This window comes from Podarcis gaigeae, assembly GCF_964106915.1.
Source record: "Podarcis gaigeae genome assembly, chromosome: 9".
Taxonomy (NCBI): domain Eukaryota; kingdom Metazoa; phylum Chordata; class Lepidosauria; order Squamata; family Lacertidae; genus Podarcis; species Podarcis gaigeae.
The window spans coordinates 33,870,317-33,886,188 of record NC_139685.1 but is presented as its reverse complement, the minus strand read 5'-3'; the positions used below and the strand labels follow the sequence as shown (position 1 = coordinate 33,886,188).

Genomic DNA, 15,872 nt, shown 5'->3' with positions numbered 1-15,872 from the left:
CTCTTATAATCTCAGGGCTGTGGGTTCAAGTCGCACATTGGGTGAAAGATTCCTGCATTTAAAAAAGCAATTGTACATTATATATCCCAGTGCTCTGCATGTGTTGCTGCTATTTGGTGGTGGTGGTTTTTTGAAGAGAGAGTGAGAGAAACCGCGGTGCCTGAACATCTGAGTGGGTCCACTGATTGAAGTAGCAAATGCAGTATGTACAGAAGCGGGACTTTGCTTCTCATTTTAAATTGAAACATTGTTGGGGGTACCAGTGTATCATGAGTCACCCTCTTTTGGTCCAGATATAAGGGTTTTCTGCTTCTTTTTGTGAAGCCTCTTCAGTCATTCCACTTGAGTACACACAAATATTTTTCACAAAGAGGATTTTGTAGAATCGCGGCCGCTTAAAATCTCCCTGGTTTCAAGTGTAACTCTCCTCAGTGCTTTTATCTAAGGCCTACTTCTCTCCCCCTCGAAATGACGACGATCTCGGAAGCAGCGTCATTTTAACTGCAGGGAGATTATCTGCTCGAGTTTTGTATTTAACTCCAGACACGTGACAACACAAAAGGAGTTTCTCTCCGAAGCGAGAACGTTGTGACCAAGGCGTCTGCCCTAATGGATGTCTATGAGGTGGGGAGGGAAATTTCCTAAAATTGACCCCCAGCCCGAAGTCTAAAGGCTCCCTCCCCAAATACGGTTCTAAATGTGCTTCTCAAACATGCAGCAGGCCCCAAGGAGCTGTTGGTAACGATTACAAAAGGTGTCCGTGGAGAGGAGGGGGGCGGGCGCGCCGCGTTGCTCGGCTTTGCACGGTCACCGGAAGGCAGCAGCTGTAAATTCGGCTGCGCCGGGGCTTCCATGAACACAAATGGGAGAGATTACTGCGGCTTGAGCTGCAGCAGCACGAGGCAAGCTGCTCCATTTTCAACTTTTCCGAAGCATATCCGTTTCAAATGCGCTAACGGCTGCGAGGGGGTTACTGAAAGCGCCGCCTCTTGTGTAACTAATGCGCCCCTCACGTCCGCGGCTGTGGAAGGAGGAACGCGGTGCTTGCTGCGTATACGTACTTGGACTGCGTCTTTCTTCCTTTAATTTTGCAGCCAAGCTAACAAACGCATTAACTCTTCCCCGTTGCACACATCCTCTAAGGGAAGGCGAGCGGAAAGACCTTTCTGGTGCGTGGCTTGCAAGCATCTCCCTCGCTACGAGCCAGTAAAATGGCCTGTTGTGTTGGTGCGCGCGCGCCCAGGCGAGGAGACGCTTGCAAATTCGTCTGCTCGCTCCCTCGCTTGCTTTGGTAAATATACTTAACCCCGGCGGAGGGGGCTTTGCGCCGCGGTGCATTTCGGGATCTGTAGTCTCTGTCCCCGTCCGCGACCTGAGCGAAAGCGGTGCCGAAAAACTACAACCCCCATGAGCGCCTGTGGAAGGCGGGGGTAAAAAGAGCAGAAGGAGCAGGAATGGGGAGGGGGGCGGAGAACACCCCTAGCGCACACAGTAGGGCAGGTTGCTGCTGCTGCAGTAGCAACAGGGAAACCGCTGAAAAGTCCGCCGCACATGACATGAGAGGGAAGGAAGCGGAGTTGCTCTGCCCGTAGCCCGAAGGAGAGGGAGGCCAGCGCTTTGATTGCTCGGAGAGGGCGGGCGGCTGCGCGCAGTGCGGGACCCGCTGCTCGAAGGGAAGCGATTCCCTCGTCCTGTCCAGTCTTTCCACACACAGGGAGGAGGGGTGTTTGTGTCTTTCCTCCCTCCCTCCCGGTGTCCAACAGAGGACGGCAGCGGAGCGGACGTTTTCTGCTTGCCGCCCCCTCTCCAAAGAGTTGGAGCTGCGGGGTTCAAGCCCCCTACTCTTCCCTCCGCGCTACCCCGAGGGGCGGCTGCAAGGAGGGGATCTGGGTGGCTCTCGCGCCCTCGCCCGCTGCTGCCTTCCCTCCCCTCTGCTCCTTGACAAAAGGAGCGACAGAGGCGGCGTCTGAGCGTCCGCGGCGGGGCGGGGGGCAGCAGCAGCAACACCGCCCCGTTGAGTTGTACTTTACTTTCGAGGCATCGGCTGCCGCCAGAGAAAGCCCGCAGCCCGGGCGGAGGTAGGCGATGAACGGCTTCGGCCCCGACGAAGTGACCCGCGGCGGGGGAGAAGCTGCCGCCGTCCCGGCCGTGGTGGCCAACGCCGCCGCTGCCGTGGAAGTCCTGCCGCCGCCGCCGCCCCTCCCGCAGCCGCCGGCCGGGCTAGGAGCTGCTTCGTCCGCCGCTGCGGCCACGGCGGCGGGCTCGGCCGGACCTCCAGGCGCGGCGGGCCCCGGCGCGGGACAGCTGTGCTGCCTGCGGGAGGAAGGCGAGCGGTGCAGCCGAGCCGCGGGCAACGCCAGCTTCAGCAAGCGCATCCAGAAGAGCATCTCGCAGAAGAAGGTGAAGATCGAGCTGGACAAGAGCGTAAGTGCCGGCTCAGGTCACTCGCTTTCCTTTGCCGGGATAGCTTTGTCGCCTCCTGCCTGATCCCACCCGAAGGCGTCGCAGTTCTACGCCGCCTGCTCTCTCTCATTTCATTTCGCTCTCCCCCAGCCCCGCTGCAAGCACAGAAAACATCAGTAGCCCCCAGATCTCCTCGCTTAACATTGCACGCTGCGATGGAGGAGGAAACAAAAGCGAGCCGAGGAGGGGGGAAATGAATGGGCGAGATGGTCTTCCTTGGGAAGCCCAGTGTTACGCGGCATTCCTTGCCTTTTTGCCTCTTTGTAACTGGGCGACCTGGCTGGCGTTCAGTCCCCGGGAAATGCCCTGGAAGGGGGAGCCCAGCTAATAGTCATCGATCTCCCTGCCTATTCCCCTTGCAGCCCATCCATTCTCGGCCCCGAGTGAGTTAACAAGAAAGAAGGAAATCAATGATAGGTGTTTGCGTGGATAGGCTGTTATAGCACCCCCGCTCTCTTTACCCGGAGTACGGAGGCAGTAAAAGGCAGTTGGATTTGTTTTTTGCTCTGCTTTCTTCCCCCTGGCTGGCCGTTGTGGGTTTCTCCCTGTTTCTGTTGTGTGTGCCCTTGCTATATAGTTGGCTGCGTGGCTGACGTTGCAAAAGCTGGGCTACTGGTCTTTGTAAGTGCGGGTGGAAGTGGCTGCTCTCTCCTCTCCCCACCCCCCTTCGGTTTGGCTTTTGCTTCTTCCCCAACCCCCTTTACAAATCGTAGTGATCGTGTGTGCACGTCTCTTCGTAAGAAATCCCGGTTCTCTTTCGCTTTCTCCCAGGACCAGTCGTGTGTGTGTGTGTACGTGTGTGCTTCATGGAGTGTTTGTTTCTCTAGAGAGGGCAGTACTTGGCTGCTCCGCCTCGTGCTGCAGTGTTGCACGTCCTACTTTTGCCACTGTGTCGTCTTCCCCTTGGCAGCCATCAGGCTCTCTCGTTATAATCCTTTCTCTTTCGGCGAAACACCCGCAATCGTAGGAAACCCTGAAGGCTGGTCGTCCGACTTGTCTTCCTCATTCTTCCCCCACCCTCACTCCCTCCATCATGTTTAAAGGAAAGGCGGAGAGAGAGAAAACCATTTAGTACAACAGACATTCCTCAAGTCGGAGCACGTTAACCTGCGGAGTAAATGTCTGCCGGCTCATGGCTCCCTATTGCATGGCTAACACTCTGCTTGCGCTTTTTAACTGGAACGAACAAGTACTGTATTTTGAATCTCTCTATTTTACCGACTCAGTTAAAAGTGCATTGTTGATGCCTGGCAGCAAATAAAGGTTGCTAATAACATACTGCAAATATAATACCAGCAGGTAACTTGAAGGGTTGGTGGGGGAGGTGTTCCTCAGTTTGTATTATGAAAGCGATATTTCCAAGTAGTTCCTAGTAGATTTTCAGTCAATCCTGCAGGGTTTTTACTGTAAATCTATTGATAGTTCTATATTTAGGATTGCAGCTTTAGGATGCTGTTTCAACACACTTTCTAGGTAGTGAACCCAACTAGAAGCAATGGCTTAAGTAAATATGTTTGAGATGTATGCTGTTAAGTGTCTTCAGGTTGGCATTTACATTCTCTATTTTGTTTGTTTTTTTAAAGACAGTTTTTGTGTACAGATGTATTAAATTAAAAAGACCCCTTTGGCCCTGAATCTTGGCAGCTGCTAACTCAGTCACAGCATCCTAAATTTTGGATTTCCAATCCAAAGAAACATAAGTTTGTATAGAAAATCTACTCTTGAAAGGTGGAAATAGTGTTTACATCCATTAACATACTAAATCTTATTAGAAGTAACAAAAAAGATGTGACTTTTGTCACTTTCCTATCCTTGCATTCTGCCCACTTTTGTGAAAAGGCTTTACTGAGTTTCTGATAACTGTATTTTTACTTAGCCAATGGGAATAAAATAGTGGTAAAAGACATTTCCTGAGCCAAGCTGGTAACACTGCAGTAGCTTGTTAATGTAACAAGATTTCTCTGGCAGCTTTTGGTACCCTTGAAAGTGTTTGTGGCAACTTGACCCCTTTACTGAAAATCACTGGTGTCCTTTAGCTTGTGAGTTGTGAAGTTTGGGAATGTTGTTGCTGCCCAATGTTAACCTGTTGTTTTTTATTTTAAAAAACTTTCAGGCAAGGCATCTTTATATTTGTGATTTCCACAAAAATTTAATTCAAAGTGTCCGAAACAGAAGAAAGAGAAAAGGCAGCGATGATGATGGTGACTCACCAGTGCAAGATGTTGACGCTCCAGAGGTAGATTAATATTCCTGGTATTATCTCCATGTAGGCAAATGTTTTGTAGAAGCCATACAAAATAATGTTATAGGTTGTTGTTTTTTAAGCGCTAGGTGATACAGACATTTTTAATTACTGAATCCCACATCCTTTTGTATGTTTCCTTTATTGTGCCTTGATTGTATTGACATTTAAGCTCATCCTTTCTAAAAAAAATGAGGAGTCGGGAGCATGAAGGTGCAGACCAGTCTTCTCCAGTCTGCTGTTCTCCAGAAATGTTAGACTGCAGCTTCCATCTTCGCTGACTGTGGTTGTACTGTGTGGGGTTGATGGGACTTAGTCCAAAACAACTAAAGTGGGAATCAGGTTGAGGAAGCTAGTGCACTAGATGGCCCCAGTGTATGATCTGTACAAAATACTTGTCGTGGAGTTGTCTATTTGAAGTTCCGTTTCATTTGCTGTGAAGGTCCTTACTAGGCCTGCTTCACAATGTGTGTCTGCGTTTTCCCACTGCCTCAACGTGCAGTGTGGATCATTGCATAGGCAGCTGCTGAATACTGCATAATGGCTATTAGTCCATCTAGTTAATAATTTTGACAACATCTATCCAATGTTCGAAGCAGGCTTTTCCCAGCACCTACTACTTCAGCTGAGGTACTTTAGCTGGAGTTTCTGGGGATTGAAACATGGGCTTTATACTACTACTACTACTACTACTACTACTACTACTACTAAAGGGACGCGGATGGTGCTGTGGGTTAAACCACAGAGCCTAGGACTTGCCGATCAGAAGGTCAGCGGTTCGAATCCCCACGACGGGGTGAGCTCCCGTTGCTCAGTCCCTGCTCCTACCAACCTAGCAGTTTGAAAGCACATCAAGGTGCAATTTGATAAATAGGTACCGCTCTGGCGGGCAGGTAAAGCACATTTCTGTGTGCTGCTCTGGTTCGCCAGAAGCAGCTTAGTCATGCTGGCCACATGACCCAGAAGCTGTATGCCGGCTCCCTCGGCCAGTAAAGCGAGATGAGCGCCGCAACCCCAGAGTCATCCACGACTGGACCTAATGGTCAGGGGTCCCTTTACCTTACTACTACTACTACTACTACTAATTTATTTCTACCCTGCCCATCTGGCTGGGTTCCCCAGCCACTCTGGGCGGCTTTCAACAGAACATTAAAAACAGAATAAAACTTCAAACATTAAAAGCTTCCCTAAACAGGGCTGCCTTCAGATGTCTTCTAAAATTCGGATAGTTGTTTATTTCTTTGACATCTGATGGGAGGGCATACCTCAGGGTGGGCTCCACTACCGAGAAGGCGCTCTGCCTGGTTCACTGTAACTTCACTTCTTGCAGTGATGGAACTGCTAGAAGGTCCTTGGTGCTGGACCTCAGTGTCCGGGTTGAACGATGGGGGTGAAGATGCCTCTTCAAATATACATGCAAAACATGTAATCTACCATGTTTAGAGTTTAGGATTTCTGACACTGCCTGTTCCAGGTGGTGGCTGTTGCTGGCATAGAAGCTTCATGTAATGCAATATACTTAAGAGGCCAAGGGAAAGCACATTGCCCAGAAAGTTCTGTGCAGCATGCACACTATAAAATAACTCGTTGACATGGCCCTCGAGTTAACAGAATCTTGTTATTCCCTTGCAGGTTGATCTGTTTCAGTTGCAAGTAAACACACTAAGAAGATACAAAAGGCACTTCAAATTACAGACCAGACCGGGACTTAACAAAGCACAGCTTGTTGAAGTACGTGCAATTTCATTTATTTCTACTTTAGTAAAAAGAAAGAAACAATGTGCTAGATTATGTGGCTCTTTTGAACTAGAGTTCTCAAATCCTTGCATTCTGATGACTTTCTTCTTTCTTTTTTGCTGACTATTGCTTCCTTGGTACACTTTCATACTGATGATTATGCAGCTTTCTGACAGGGTTAGGCTGTAATCCTATGAACATTTTAAATGGGAATAAATCTTGTGGGATTTGCTTCTAAGTAGGCATGCATAGGACTGTGTACATGAGATGTAACCAAGATTGCACATGAAACAAAATCATTTGGGATGCTAAAGCCCTAAGCAGGTAGTGAAGGACCCTCAAGGATACCTGCAAGTTGGATGGCTGGGCAACATAATAATGATGATATTTGTTATCGCTGCAAAGAGCGTGAGACAAGACAGCACTAATTCACATAAATGCTGGTGGAGGTCTGAATTGACTTTAACCAGCTAAGAAAGAGGTCCTGGAGACATAGTGGAAAACTAATCGAAAATGTCAGCTGAGTATGCTGCAACAGTGGAACAGTGTATGATAATGATTCTTTCAAGCTTGTTGCTTTGTGTGGGTCATCTTAGATTCTACAAAGCTAGAGGAAGCCTTCAGCTTAAGGCAGACAGGTAGTTCTTCATGCAACAACTTTCTGGAGTTCACTGCTTACCAGATGATTACTGGATGTTGTAATGTAGACAAAGCAATGGAGGGTGGCTATTAAGGCAAACACTGTTTTTGAGATTCTTAGGGGTGTTTCAGAAGTTTGGAGATCCTTTTGGAATGTTTCATTTGGTTTAGCATTCTCAGTATTTTGGTATCATCTACAGACCTGGCTACTTCGCTGTCTGTTTTTATTCTAGGTTGTTTTTGAATAATTAAATACCCAGTCCCAGTACTACTTTTTTGTAGCCCATTGTTCTTCCACAGTTCAAAATGTTGAACTCTTGAACAAGTTTTCAATAACAACCATTACCTTTTTGTATGGACTATTTTGTCTTGCTTGGTAGAACTATATCTCTCTCCCTGTTTAGGGACCAGACAATCCAGTGAATTGGAACTATGCTCCTTCCAGTCGTTTTTTGCTGAAATGGACAAATAGAAATAGTTCCCAGTGGCTCCAGAGTTTCCAGTTACCTTCACTGCTTTGGCCTCTGTATTTGGACAGTTTAGGACAGACTTCACCACTCTGGTGCCCTCCATATGTTTTGGTCTACAACTTACACCAGTAACTGTTCAGGTTAGGGCCAGTGGAAGTTGTAGTCCAAAACATATGGAGGGCAGCAGGTTTTTAACTGATTTAGAACATCTCATGGGTTGACTAGTTAAGTGCTTATGTGATATGTTTTTGCATTGGATGAATGTAAGAAGAGCATTCTGTATTCCTTGGAAAATAGGGTAGAATGCTTTATCACTGATATTCCTAAACTTTTCCGGGAGTTTTTTCCACAAGGAAAGTGAGACAACAATTCTTTAAATCAGTATAAAATAAATGTAAATGTGCTAATACAATACTGGTGTCTTGTTCCTTGTGTGCCAATTGGCACCACCTATTAAGTTCTGATGGTCAAGTTCTAAGAACTTGTGTTTGAAAGCCAGGCTAGATTCTGCTGTTTTCTTCATAAATAATCTGCACAATACCTACTTATGTTCAAGGATCTATATTTTTTCATGCAGATAATTGGGTGCCATTTTCGGACGATTCCGGTGAATGAAAAAGACACTGTGGCCTATTTCATCTACTCTGTGAAGAACGATAAGAACAAATCTGATCTAAAAATGGACAGTGGTGTTCACTAAATAAGCAAACTTGAAACTGCGGGTGTAAAGACTGTTTTGGATTTGCTGAAGATTTCTTTGTAACTGGTATTCAGATGGAGAATTCTGATATTTTTCTTGGGAAAAATACTGCTCATAAATGATATTTCCATGGTAAAAATATTTTAAATAAATACTATTGGTGTTGCTGCACCTTCTTGTGTATGGTGTCTGGCAAGTGTATAAGGCTATTACTGTATATTGCTTTTCAGTTTGTAAAAATAAGCTGAAATGTGGATTGCCCTCCAAAAATATCTCCTATAAATCTCTCCTGGGCTGGGAGGGAGACAGCTAATGGTGTCAAGGTCGTGCTTCAAGATGAATTAATTTGTGCTTCAGTTGCAAAGATGAGTGGTTATATTTGAATAATACGTTAAGAGACCTTTGTGTAACACAGCTCTTAACATACTTTCTGAAGCTTTTTTCTCCTCAGTATCATCTTTTGTTTGGTTCAAAAATCATGCCAAGCCATGGTTCAGAAATATTTCTTGGGGGGCTGATATGATGTCTGAATTGGCAGACCATGACATATGGTTGGGTGGCAAACCAGACACAGAAACCATGGTTTGAAATGAGTTTTAAAGCAATAATTTGTGCTATTTGATGGTTTTAACACAGTGCCTGAACTGACAACCTATTGGTATGGTTGTTGCTCCACTGCCCAAGGTTGCTTTGCCATAAAAGAGGGGAATAAACTTGTAAGTGCTGAGAACAGAAAAAATGAAAGCAGACAACTGACTATAAGGCAAGGTTTGAATATGTGCATGTTTAGAAGCTCCAACTATGGTTTGGGTTCTAAACTATGGTAACATAATCCACAGTTTAGCAGGATGTTCAAAATGAATCTTAATATTTGCTGTTGAGTCTTGCATACTTCCAAAAGAAGGTTTGGTCGCAGTTCCATATTGACTACCACAGTTATAAACAGCAAAATTGTTTCTTGTCTAGTGCAGAGCTTTCCAAACTGTGTGTCGTGACATGTTAGTGTATCTCGCGAATGCTCCCCACGCTCCTCCCAGGGCTGGAAAGGGGTTAGTTTAACCTTCGGTTTGCTAGCAAAACTGAATTACTATGTTGCGAAATGATACATGTCTAAAAAGTGTGTCACCAACATGAAAAGCTTTGAAAGCTCTGGTATAGTGCTTCTCCTATTGGGGGGGGGGGGGGTTTATAGCTGACAAACCATTGATGGTGTATTTCTCCCACAAATTTTAGTAGCTTTAAAAAAAGAGGACTCAGTGGCTTGTAGCCAGTATAGTATTCCCACTGGGGAGTAGTGTTTTGTATTGCTTTCTTAAGTAATGTATTTTGCACTGTTTGACTTCTGCACTTCAGTAGTAGAAAAGAAAAACCACTCCTTTTGCCTTACTAAATATAACAGCTATGATGTGAAAAGTGACTGTATCTGCTGTTTGTAATACTGTGCAATATCAGAAGGTGGTCCAGCGGTTTTCAGCACTATAGGTGGACTGTCACATGGGTCCAACAAGCAATTTCCAAGTTGATCTGCTTTTCTGTTTAGGATGAGGGGGTGTATATACAGCATCTGGGTTGCAGATGCTCCAGTTGCCAGTTAAAATAGCTGGGATCAAGCTTCTTCTAGATAGAGCCATGACAGGTGATTGGGGTCCTAGAAACTAACTGTGATAATTGGATATACAGTAGAAGTGGGTCTTTGTAAACGCATCTTCAAGTGTGCAGCCTAATGTACTCTCTTGTTTCCTGGTCTTGGGCCCTGCTGTGTAGCATATCCTTTTCCTCTCTTCTGTGCCAGTGCACAGTATGAGTAAGCCCAACCCTACATGCTATCTTCAAACCACCTGCTCTTCTCAAGGCCATCACCTGTACTGAAAGTCACATTTGATGTTTTGTCGCTCCCAGTTTAGACAAGATGCAGCCTGCAAAAGGTAAGTGATACCTAAAGGTGCTGTTTTATTGAAAACCACAACCAGTGTTTGACAATTTGAGAACTTGGGTTTGAATTTGTGATTAGAAAAGCAACCGAAATCTCTATTTTAAATGCAGCACAAATCTACGCGTGTTTGCTCAGTAATATGTTCCACTGTGTTAAGTAGGGCTTGTTTCCAGCAAAGTACATTTGTATCTTGGAAGTCGGATGGAATCCATTCCAGAAGTCCGTTCGACTTCCAAAACGTTCAGAAACCAAAGTGCGGCTTCTGATTGGCCACAGGAAGCCTCGTTGGACATTCGACTTTCAAAAATAGTTCGTCAACCAGAACAGTCACTTCCGGGTTTGTGGCATTTGGGAGCCAAAACGTTCGAGAGCTAAGCTGTTCGAAAACCAAGGTACGATTGTATGCCTAGGATTGCTGTGAGGCTGAAGTTATAACACTGCCATCTTCTACCATCTGATTGTGAGTATAAATCTTGTTTTTGGGCCAGCAGTTAAGGCCAAGAGTTTCTCCAACATTGTGCTGTTACGTAACATTTTCTTAGAATTTAGGAATGAATCCCACTGACACAAAAGGCAAAGCTGTTGAAAGTTAGAAACCCTGGTTGAATTGCATGTAGTTATTAAAAAAAGTTGTACTGTAGCGTTCGCCGTCATGTGAAATCTTTGCCTTACGGCTGAATACCGATTACAACAACCTACATAGAGGCACCTGGGAGATAAAAACCTATAAGCCTTTTCCTGCCCTTTTGTATGCTTTTGTATCAGAAGCAGAATAGTGCGGAAACATTGCCAAAAGGAATAGATTACCAAAGTTAGGCTGAAATCCTATACACACGCTGGAGTAAGTCCCCTTGAATTTACAGGGACTTGCTTATGAGTGAACATGTAGTGTAACCATAACTTTTTGGTGGGGTGACTTCCTATAATAGCCTTCTAGCCCCCATGTGAGAAACCTAAATATAGCTGATTACTATACAGGTGTGTTTGTTCCTGTGGCCTCATGACTCTATGCATACCTAAATAATAACTAAATAAGAACTGCTCGATTCAGCTGCAAAAAAGCATACTTTGGACAAGTATGTGACAGTGGTATTAAACTTTCTCAAGGGGAGATACTAGTATCCTTACACTGTACTGTTCAACATCATGATTAGACAGAAGACCGTAGATAATACAAAATTCAGAGCAGTCGCAGACATAATAGGCACAGCATTCAATATGACCTCAGACTGCAGAGATGGACTGGTGCCAAAAGTCTAGTTCGAGAAGGACAAATGAGCACTTAGGGGGAAAAGGACTATATGAGTGCTCAAAGCGATATTTAAATCAGTCTTGGTATGTAGGCAAGCATTACCTTCTTTTTGAACTGACCATACACAAATCATTATTACAAATGGGGGGAAAGGGGCTGCCTATAAATAAATTTTAAGGTATTTACTGCATAGGCAGCATTTGTTTTGTGAAATACTTCAGTATGTAGAACAATCATAAATTGTGTTGTGATACAAGAGGATAATATTCTTGTGTTGCTAGAAGCAGACTTGGCTTAACACTTAGGAAGTTAATTCTGCTTTGTTTCACAGTAGCGTTAGACTTCATTGAGAGTACTTCGATTGGCTCTTGAGATTGATAAAGGTAAGATGAATGCAAAACACAATTATCATATTGAGAAAATTGAGCTAGGTGTGCACACTGTTGAATGAATGGCTGAAATCCCCGCCCCTCGCTGCTCTAAGAAAGCTGCCTATCTAGCTTCTAATTAAATACTGCAAAAGATAAGCCACAACAGCCACAGGCAGCTTATTTATTTGCTTCCCTTAAACGTTGGGACAGTTTCGCAGTGTTTTATCATTAATTTTCTGGTAGCTGAAACATATTTCTTGCTCCAGTCTCAGGAATAGGATTGAGCAATTTTTCTTCTACCCAAGAGCCTTTTAAATATTTGAAAATTGCATTTCTGTGCTTTTCCACCCCAAGCTTTTATTTCTCCATAGTAAACATACCCATTTTTTTAAAAAAACATTTCTTCCCAATTAGAAGACAAATCGTGGCTGGCGCTAAGGAGATACAATCAGCTCAGAGCGTCACAAGTTGTGCAGGCATGTCACACTAACCGTGAAATGTAAAATGCAACCCTATGTATACTCTGAAGTATGGCCCTCTGTGTTCAGTGCGGCTTACTGACCCATTCTTAAGCAGTGTCAAAATTGTTGGATTGTCCCCTGGTACATAAGTATGAAATAATTTTACTAATGGGCTACCTAGAACAATTTAAGAGCTGAAGATGGTAAGATTAGTCTCCTCTCATTGTACTTACTATGCAAAAATAAAATACATGCCAGCAGCATTTAAATACCTTAATGGGCAGAATCCGTAACAGATTATGAGTTATTCAATGTGCCTTCAGTGCAGGCTAGCCCTGTTAATAGTTTATATTGTATTTCCCGGCAGTTTTTAGGTGAAACACATTTGGAAGCTTCAGGAGTTTTCATATGCTTGCTGTTGTCAAATGTATCTGTTGCTTTTCCTTTTCCTTTTTTCCCCTCTCCAGGCACTTTTTATTGACCCTTTTATCATTTCCACAAAGAAGGCTTTGTGTTTGTTAGTGCTTCCACAGTTGCACAGAATTTCTTCTCTTTTATCCTGTACTTGGAATGAGAATTGCTGATAAAGCAAAAGAGGTCTGCCCATGCCCTGTTCTACATATCCAAATACTTCTGTCGCTGAACACTTACTCAAAATCCCCCTGCAGGAAGGAACATTAAATGGGACTTAAACTGAAAAAGAAAAACACGTTGCTGTATTTTATTTTGCTTAAAAATGAATTTGCATATCTGCACTCATGTCTCCGTGTTCTCCTTTAAAGATGAGACGCATTTAAAGTTATTAATACCATGTATTTTTTTCAGACGTGGCCTGATCTAAACCAGCTGAAGTTATGTTGTGTTCATGGAGCTTTGATTCAAGTCCATGCGTGATCAGCTGCTGTTTGATTGTAAGTCTGTTTTTATAGCAGCTGTGTCTCCTTAACCACATAAAAGCATAAAGGTGTCTTTAGAATTTTATAACTGAAATGTATGTAGAAGCTTGTAAAGTCCCACTAGTTGCAACAGCCCCATTTTCAGAGAGATGGCAAGAGACAGGGAGAGAGGGCACGGGGAAACCAAAATGTAAAGAATTGCCATCAAAGGGCTCCAGGGTAGATAATATAATCAGAATTGTAGAGCTGGAAGAGACTCTCTGAGGGTCACCCAGTCATTCCCCTGTAATGCAGGCATCTCGACACACGGTCCCCCATCCAATTTCAAACCATGTAAGACCCTGCTTAGCTTTGCAAATGTGCTAACAGTTTCTGTGAAGTGTGCAGTAGCTGTTTCAATGGAAACTACATCACTTTAAATGACCATTGAACTCCTTAAAAAGTAGTATGATGGGATTAATTACGCTTGCAGTTCAGTGTCTTAGTCTATTAAATGAGAGAATTGAGAATTACATCTTGCTTTATTTGTGTAACAACTGATGCTTCAAGTTGCGTACAAATAGTTAAAACACCAAGAATTAAAGAAAACAGTCATATGCAACACTTTAGCTAAGTCTTAGTTAATTTAGTCTTTGTTATTAAGACAATCCCACCCAAGCAGCCCTGAGAAGAAGTGTATCTTCTATGGTATGTTACTTAGGTCAGCTCAATGAACATCAACATCGCTACCAAATTAGATTTGAGAGCTCTGCTACATATGGGGTTTTATTAACTTTAATTTTACTGTCCCTAAAGTCTACTTCCTTGGAGGTAATACCCATGCAATGAATGGTAAACATGGTGCTGTTAGTCTTGTTTAAACATAACATTGAATGCCTAAAAAATGCCTAAAAAGCTATAGTAGCTTCCGTATTGCATTCAAAGTCCATCTTCTTTAGACCTGATGACCACATAAGCTTTATTCCAGTCTTCATGAACAAAGTCCTGCATTTGCCGTCCTTTCTCAAACGCAATGTTTCTTCATGGCTTGTTGCAGGGAATCACAAATGATATTTTTGGCCCAAAAAAGATACCCCTGAAAGAAATTGGCAGAAATGCTATAGGTATTATACTTTCATTCTTCTTGTGTTTCTTAAATATGCAAAGTGGCTTACAAGAATAATGAAAACACAATAAATGAAAGACAGACTAAACAACCATAAAAGCAGACACTTTATAAAGCCAGCAATCAAATTAGAAGCAGGCAACTAAATGTAAAAAGGAAGTTGGAAATAATAATAATAAAAGTTCTCAGCAACTGTCTGAAGACTAAAAGGGAAGGAGCTTAGTAGGTCTCCATGGGGAGTGTATTCCCACAATTCAGTGATCATTCCATTTAAAAAGCTCTGTCTTGAGTTCCTCCTACTAGTCTAATTCCATGTAAAGAAGGAATGAGCTACTAATGCTGACCTTAACTTCTGGCCAGACTCTTGTGGGAGTAGGTAGTCTTCCAGGTAACCTGACTTTAAGCCATTTAGGGATTTAAAGGTTAGAACCCATACTTGGGTCAGGAAATAAGTAAGTAAGCAATGCAGATCTTGCAAGAGAGAGGTGACAATAGTAATCAGGCAGCCACATTTTGGACCAATTGAAGTTTCCAGGTGGTCTTTCAATTTCCCTACTGCAACTGGAGGCAAATCATTTCATTAAATGCAAATTACCCAGGCTTCTACCTGAACTTTAGGTTAAAAGGCTCAGGACCACATGTGAGGTTTTAATAATATATGGGTCCTAAAATATACTTACTTAAAACTGCCCCGTTAAAAGCAGTGGTGCTTCAGAATAAGCTCCATTAGTATTCAAATACTTGTTTCATTAAAAGAACACTGCTAAGTTCTTTTTTCCTTTTTTTATTGCAAACCATTTTTTGTTCTTTGTTTGTATACCAATTATGCTTAGTTATATTGGCCACTGTCTCTGTATGGTCTATGAATTACACCGAAATGTAAAAATTGTGGCCCCCCAGATTTTGCAGGACAGCAAATTCCCATCATACTTGTTAATTGACCATGCTGGCAGGTGGTTGATGAGGACTGTAGTCCAACAACAGCTGGACAGCCACAGGCTCCCCATCCCTGAATTAGATAGAGCTTAAAGAGCTCAGTTTTATCTGAATTCCTAATGTCTCTGGAAATCAGGGTTATTGACCAATTTCTAAATACCAAGCCCATTTACTTTCCTCCCCAACAGCACAATGTTCTGCATGGTTATGTTGGGCTTTCTGCCAGATAAACAGAATAGGGTTGAAAGGTACTACTGGAGAAGGGAAAATGTGAAGCATCTATCTCCTGAACCTACCTGTTACTTATTCCATATAACCTGATTTCATGGTGTTGTGTGTTCCAGTTACCATACTGCCACCACCTCAGTACACACACTGCTACCTCCAAAATACCACCCCCTCCCTTTGCCCCTCTTGTCTATGCTGCTCATCTTTGAAATTAGCAGCAACAGAGGTGCTCTTGTAATAACCAGTGCTGTCCTCAGAACGGCCGTTTCTACCCCAAATTCCGTGATGAACAAGTGGACACACCTATTGAATCAGTGGCCCTATGTCCTATAGTTTGTATTACACCAAAGACTTAAGTGGGCTTACATATTGTTAGCTATCCTTAGGTCCAAAATATCTGAATATTTATTAGGTAAGGAAAACAGTGGTGGTGGTCTAA

At 43.6% G+C, this 15,872-nt stretch overlaps 2 protein-coding genes across 4 annotated transcripts in view; one reads left to right on the top strand and one right to left on the bottom strand.

The window, feature by feature from the left end:
• Window positions 1-1,444: 1,444 nt before the first annotated feature.
• SAP30 (Sin3A associated protein 30) lies at window positions 1,445-8,422 on the top strand. The gene is made up of 4 exons (XM_083756047.1): window positions 1,445-2,424; window positions 4,577-4,699; window positions 6,338-6,436; window positions 8,129-8,422. The coding sequence occupies exons 1-4, from the start codon at window positions 2,086-2,088 to the stop codon at window positions 8,249-8,251; spliced, it is 684 nt and encodes a 227-aa protein (XP_083612173.1). The 5' UTR covers window positions 1,445-2,085; the 3' UTR covers window positions 8,252-8,422.
• Window positions 8,423-13,666: 5,244 nt separating this feature from the next.
• SCRG1 (stimulator of chondrogenesis 1) overlaps window positions 13,667-15,872 on the bottom strand; it is a 75,313-nt gene continuing 73,107 nt past the window's right edge. For all 3 annotated transcript variants that reach the window (XM_083756122.1, XM_083756123.1, XM_083756124.1), the window contains one exon: window positions 13,667-14,239. In XM_083756122.1, the coding sequence (XP_083612248.1) occupies window positions 14,185-14,239 (55 nt within the window). In that variant the 3' untranslated portion in view covers window positions 13,667-14,184. The remainder of the gene's footprint in view (window positions 14,240-15,872) is intronic.

What these genes read in the sequence shown, in the direction of transcription:
- SAP30 (XM_083756047.1), top strand. Translation starts at nt 2,086, where the DNA reads ATGAACGGCTTCGGCCCCGACGAAGTGACCCGCGGCGGGGGAGAAGCT. An exon ending in AGATCGAGCTGGACAAGAGC is followed by an intron (nt 2,425 to 4,576) that starts GTAAGTGCCGGC and finishes AAAAACTTTCAG; the next exon opens with GCAAGGCATCTTTATATTTG. An exon ending in AAGATGTTGACGCTCCAGAG is followed by an intron (nt 4,700 to 6,337) that starts GTAGATTAATAT and finishes ATTCCCTTGCAG; the next exon opens with GTTGATCTGTTTCAGTTGCA.